The sequence below is a fragment of the Corvus brachyrhynchos genome, unplaced genomic scaffold (genome assembly GCF_000691975.1).
Source record: "Corvus brachyrhynchos isolate BGI_N302 unplaced genomic scaffold, ASM69197v1 scaffold115, whole genome shotgun sequence".
NCBI lineage: Eukaryota > Metazoa > Chordata > Aves > Passeriformes > Corvidae > Corvus > Corvus brachyrhynchos.
This window is the reverse complement of record NW_008239553.1, coordinates 24307988-24313759: the sequence shown is the minus strand read 5'-3', so window position 1 is coordinate 24313759 and position 5772 is coordinate 24307988. Positions and strand designations below refer to the sequence as shown.

At 42.8% G+C, this 5772-nt stretch overlaps 1 protein-coding gene across 1 annotated transcript in view; it reads left to right on the top strand.

Annotated features, from left to right (window-relative positions):
* The window catches only part of IRF2BPL (interferon regulatory factor 2 binding protein like), a 7064-nt gene extending 3625 nt beyond the window's left edge, over positions 1-3439 (top strand). The window contains exon 3 of the mRNA XM_008639790.2: positions 3-3439. Coding sequence (XP_008638012.2) covers positions 3-359 — 357 coding nt within the window. The 3' untranslated portion in view covers positions 360-3439. The remainder of the gene's footprint in view (positions 1-2) is intronic.
* Positions 3440-5772: the final 2333 nt, after the last annotated feature.

The following is a 5772-nucleotide window of genomic DNA, read 5'->3' as shown; positions in this document are numbered from 1 at the left end:
ACATGAACCTGCAAGTGGCCCCTCCTCCCCCCAGCACCCACCCCGCCATGGACCAAGTGCACCCCCAAAACATTCCGGACTCCCCCATGGCCAACAGTGGGCCCCTGTGCTGCACCATTTGCCACGAACGCTTGGAGGACACCCACTTTGTTCAGTGCCCCTCTGTGCCCAGCCACAAGTTCTGCTTCCCTTGTTCAAGAGAGAGCATCAAGGCCCAAGGGGCGACTGGCGAAGTCTACTGCCCCAGTGGAGAGAAATGCCCTCTAGTCGGTTCCAACGTGCCTTGGGCATTTATGCAGGGCGAGATCGCGACCATTTTAGCTGGGGACGTTAAAGTGAAAAAGGAGAGAGACCCTTGAGTAAGAAATCCAATCCCTTCAGACTCCTGAAGATGTAGAATTGTGAATATAACAAACTGCAAAAGTTAGTCTTATGTATAGACATTATTTTCGTCGTATGTTTCTATATTTTGAAACAAAGGTATGTACTCTTCTTCATTTGAAGGATAGAGCTGGTTTTTGTTAAACAGAATATAATATTGTTTGGTTACTACATAATACCTGTTCTCATTTCTTTGGCAGTGTGTTGGCTAGGTACAAAGTTAATAGCCCTTAGCGATTACCTGCTGCTGGTGTGTATTTTTGTAAATGTATGCACTTCTCTGAAAGAAGAAAAACACAAAAAAAGACAAAAAAATTTTTTTTTTTGCCAAGGCCAGTGTTGATGCCTAAAAAATTGCTACAAAAATGGTGACAGCTTACGTTTTACAAGCCCTGAGTGTTAGTCTTTCACTTTACTTTTTTTTTTGTTTTGTTTTTGTTTTTTTGTTGCAAAACGGTGGGGTGGCTCTGGGGGGAGGGTGTTTTTTGTTGCAAGTTTGTAAGGAAAATGTTTCAGTTTGTTTCTATTGATCTGAACGTTTTTAATCTTCATGTGTTTTTTGTTTTTGCTTTTATTGATGCACGGATGCTTTTGAACAGTAGAGCAAAATGCTGTACATGAGAAACATGCTCTGTTTGTCCTTTATACATTTCTGTAGTTAACAGAACACTGTAATGTGCCTTGGAGCTTAGTAAATTGTAATAAATTCAATTGATATTAATACTTCTTGAGTAGCAAGTTTTATTTTTCTCAAAGCTTAGGCAGTATGCACAAGCCATGTTGCCTTTTTAAAGGTCTCCATTATACCAAGAGTCTGCAGTTTGTTGTGATAATTGTGGCATTTGTATGCACATTTTCACTTATATGTAGTTGATGGTCTTACCAAACTTACTTAAATCTTGGCACTGTGCCTATTTACATTTCACCTTTAATGTTGCAGTAACGGTTGCTGACTAAGCATTTTCTATTTACTGTTCCTGCATCTCATTTCCTCCTCCCTTCTCCTCCCCCCCACCAGCTCTCCAGCTGCAAGCTGTTTGCAATACAGGATGCATACATTGCCTGCGCAATTTAGTAAGGCTTGAGATTTAAAACGAAGCTCCTTTCACAAAAAAAAAAACAAAAAAACAAAAAAAAAACCAAAAAAACCCCAAACCAACAAAACAACCCCAGCATCATGTGGTTAATAGTTTTAGTTGATTTTATGAGTGATTGTCAAAGTTGGACATTAGCCATAAACTCATGGTAAGGCAGGACTGTAGCTGAACACAGCACAAAAAAGGGTAGCATGAAATAACAGCTTCTACAGTCGGTGTTGCAGCTGGTGGGTTGCTACCCCATTTAGGCACTGGCTTTTCATAACTTGAATTGATGAACAGTTCGGGGGCTTTATTGTGTTTTCAGGCAAGGAAGCTTTCTTTAAGCACTGAAGTGAATGCTTTCTTTTTGGTAATGATTATATGTGATTCTTTGTATAATTAACTATTCTGTGTGACATTGGCATTTTCTGGAGATCGGGGAGCAGTGTAATACCTGTTAAGTGATCAACAGGCAAAGTAAATACACAGGCCTCATGCTAGCTAGAAAATGCAAACAAACCTAATGTGAACTTTGTCCTTTCCAGTGAGGCAAATGGAGGAAAGAGGGGAAAACCTGAGACAAAACCAGCAGCACTGCAGAAATCCTTTGCAGCTTGACCAGCAGAACATAGAGCTGTTCCAAATGCAACAGTATCAAAGGTTATGAGCTCTTAGTTTTATTGAATAGTAAGGATCCCCACCCGCCAAAGCCCCATAGTTGTATAAAGGCAAGTCTGGATGGCATTTGGTATCTGCTTGGTCTTAATACATACTTGATTTGTATTCCTGGTGGGAAGGATGGTAGAAGCCTTGAGACTATATGCTTAGTGTGCCTACAGATCTTTGCTGTCTTGTATAGATACACACTTTGGCTGTTTCATGTGTGTGGGGAGAGGGTGGGGGTTTGTTATGCTTTGAGATTTAGTATTTGGCATCACTATATCTGTGATTTCAGACAATGACTTTGTGTGTGTATATATCTATTTATTTTTTTCTGCCAAGTGATATATCAGTGCTTAAAAATCTCCCAACATATTGTTCTTATGTAATGGATCAAAGAAATAATGCAGAAAAAGAATGTTTTGAGTTAATTGTTAGATTCAAGCTATATGATTTGAGTTATTGTTGGATAAAACTTATATGTTTTTTAGAGTATAGGTTTGTACGGATCCTATTTTCAGTTATTTCTAAGCATGCAACTCTCACACAGCAGTTTATTTTTAAATTGTGAGATAGGGGGACTAACATTGTAAGCTCATGACTGGCAGAGAAAAAAAATTGTACACATGGTTGAAATTCAAGTTTAAACTTAAGGAGAAGTAATATTCATGTGTGAATTGCAACTGCCATTAAAAGAGAAGAACTACTGGCTATTCAACATTTAATTATGTCACAGAAGTGTGAATACCCTGATTTATATAAACAGAACCACTCCTGTAATCTTGATATCATTCATCAGTAGTTAAAGCTAGAAAGAGATCCATTTGGTGGATTTTTAAAATTTCAGATAGCTTTAGAGAAGCTCTTATTTTTTGAAACATAAGCCCACTTAATCTGTTCGGTTTTTAGCAGGCAAAGAAAAGGTAAGGTGCAGTAGACATAGGTGGAAAATAAGCTTGAAGTGAATTGTAATACTGCAGTTAATTAAAGTTAACCATAGCTACGGGGCGTTTGTTGTATGGAGGTTTTTTGTAACCATGTGACCTTTTCTTTTACTCTGGCTCGTTAAGCAGCCAGTCTGGGCATATTAGCCAGCATTTCTTTGAACCCACTCCATACGTTTTTCTCTTTCTGAAGATGTCCTCAGCTGACAAACAAGTTGTAACCTTTTTTCAAGAAGGAAAAGGGAGCTGCCGAGTGAGTCTCATGTACAGAGATTCAGCTGATTTCTGTATTTTGCAGTAATGCTCCCATCCCCCATACTTGCCAGTTATTTAAGGTACAGCCCAATGTTTGCTTGAATAAATGGTGTAAGTTAATTTATTTGTCCAGGTGGTCATTTATTGTGCTCTCATTCCTTCTTGTAATGGGGAAGTATTGAAATGGTTTATTTTCCCAGGGAGGGTTGTTGTGTTTTGCTTTTTGGTTTTTTTTTTTTCCAGTTAGATTATTCTTGACATTTCTTTTAATAGCCTTGTAGCCTATTTTCTTAGAAATGGGTTAGAACATGTGTGTCACTGGATGTTTATTTTTTTAGCATTGGCAGCTGTGTGTGAGTTGGAGATAGAAGTGTTTGTGCAGTGAAGAGATGCTATGTCCATTTGGGGGAAATACTACACAATTCCAACAGGAGCTTGAGTTTACTAATGGTAACTGGTGTAATTTAATACAAAACTTGTTATCTTTTTTATTTGCTTAGCAGTGTTGGGCATATGAGCATGCTGGCCTCCCCAAACTAGTCAGGACTAACATTGTTTTGAAACTGCAATCTCTTCAAGTAGGCTGGCTGCCAGCACAGCTTTGCAGGGCTGCAGCAGTCACTGGAAAAAGGGTTGTCTGCTTCTTTATGTGTCTTGTGAGCTGAGATTTTCTTCCCCTCAAGGGAAAGGGCTTTGTCCTCAGAGCTCTCAGGTTCCCAGCTTACTATGCAGTAGCTGCTTTGCAGCTTCCCTTTTCCCTAGGTCTTGCCATTTTCTTTTCTTTTTTTTTTCAGTATGCAGTCATTCTCCATTCATTGTAGGATGGATTGTGTTGTGCATTAGCAGCCTCTTTCTCTGCCAAAGTGACACATCCTGTAGGTTTGCAGCAGAGTACTGAACTGTCACTGTAGTGCTGACTCTTGTAAGGCTATTCTTGAAGCAGAACAGCTTCCCCCTTGGCGTTCAGCCATCAGAATCCATTACAGTGTGCATTTTCTACCCAAAACAACTCTGTACCTACAGAGTTGTCCTTAAAACCATCCCCCACAAGACGCAGAGGGCATGGTTATACCCTCCTGTATAGAAACACACACTACTGGGTTTATCTTCAAAGTGTCTGAAAACCATGTGCCAAGCTTTTATTGTTTCAGCCCCTGCCTTAAAACCTCTAATGCAGTTTGGGAAAGGGAATGTCTCTGCTGATAGGGGAATGTGAAAAGAACGGCATACAAGGTGACTCCCCAGATGTGTGTCTTAAAAGAAGAATTGGGCACTTGTGCACTGAGTGAGGCTACCACAGGGCTCCTCTGATGAGCCAGAAAAACATCTCTGTCTCCACGTGTTTGCCACAGGGCAGTCCAGCCCCATGCTGCCACCCCTGACTGGGAGGCTCTGCAGGAATTCCTTCTCCCTGGGAATGGGCCCGCCTAGCTCCATGAGAAGAAACATGGGAGATTACATGTCATTTCAAGTTTCTGACAGCAAACACACTCTCTTTCAGCCATTCAGGGAACTGTAGAGTGAACAGCAGAAGGGAGCAGTTAGACATGTGAATGGGAGGGGGAGGATGCTCACCAAAAGTCTGTCTGGCCAGTGCAGTCTGGGACTGGTTGGACTGGCTGAGCTACTTGGGGCTAGGTAGGTTCAGGATTCCAAGGTCTGACTGCTAGGCTCGATGCAGTGAACCATGATGGTATAAGTCTGCGTTGCTGAGAGTGAATGCAGCTACCCTGAAATGTCCTCTCTCCCCCTTCACAGACACAGCCGCACAACAGTGCCTATTGCCGGGCTGAGACTGCATTCTCCTTGCTGCTGTGTGCCTTGCCTTCCCGAAGCGCCCTTGTAAGGTTTTTTGAAGGCGGTGGGAGCAGGGGTGGAGGTGAGGAAGGTCAAGCTTCTTAGGTTTCAGCTGATTTGGCATCCGCTCACAGCCCTCCCCGCCCCCGCTTAGCCCTGCTCTGCCATATGCACTCGCTGCTGCTTTTATGACCCTTTGCAAAGAAACCTTTAGGATGTGAACTGCTGCAAATAGCAATTTATTTTCAGGAAAACGCCCCCTTCCTACACGATCAGCTTTAACAGCGAGAAGACTGGTTTTCTGTCGTCCCCAAAGAGTGGGGGGGGGACGATAATGGAGAGCTGCGCCTTTCTCTCTGGCTGGCACTGCTCTCCCGGCAGTACTGGGTGTGCCAGGCTACCCGTTCCCTCAAGTCTGCTTCACTGGGGTATCTTTCTCTTTTTTTTGGCCAGCGCAAAGGCCCTTTACTTTGTTTAGTGAGTGGAGGCTGAGCCTGGCAGCCCCACCGCAGCACGGAGCGGCTTGGCACTGCTGCGGCTTGGCAGCTTAGGCAGGGACTGAACAGAACTGAACCAAACCGGGCTGGGCTGGGGAGGGTCGCCAGCCTCAGGAAGAGTTCTTTCAGTTTTTTTTGCCGCTGGCTCCGGCCGACCCC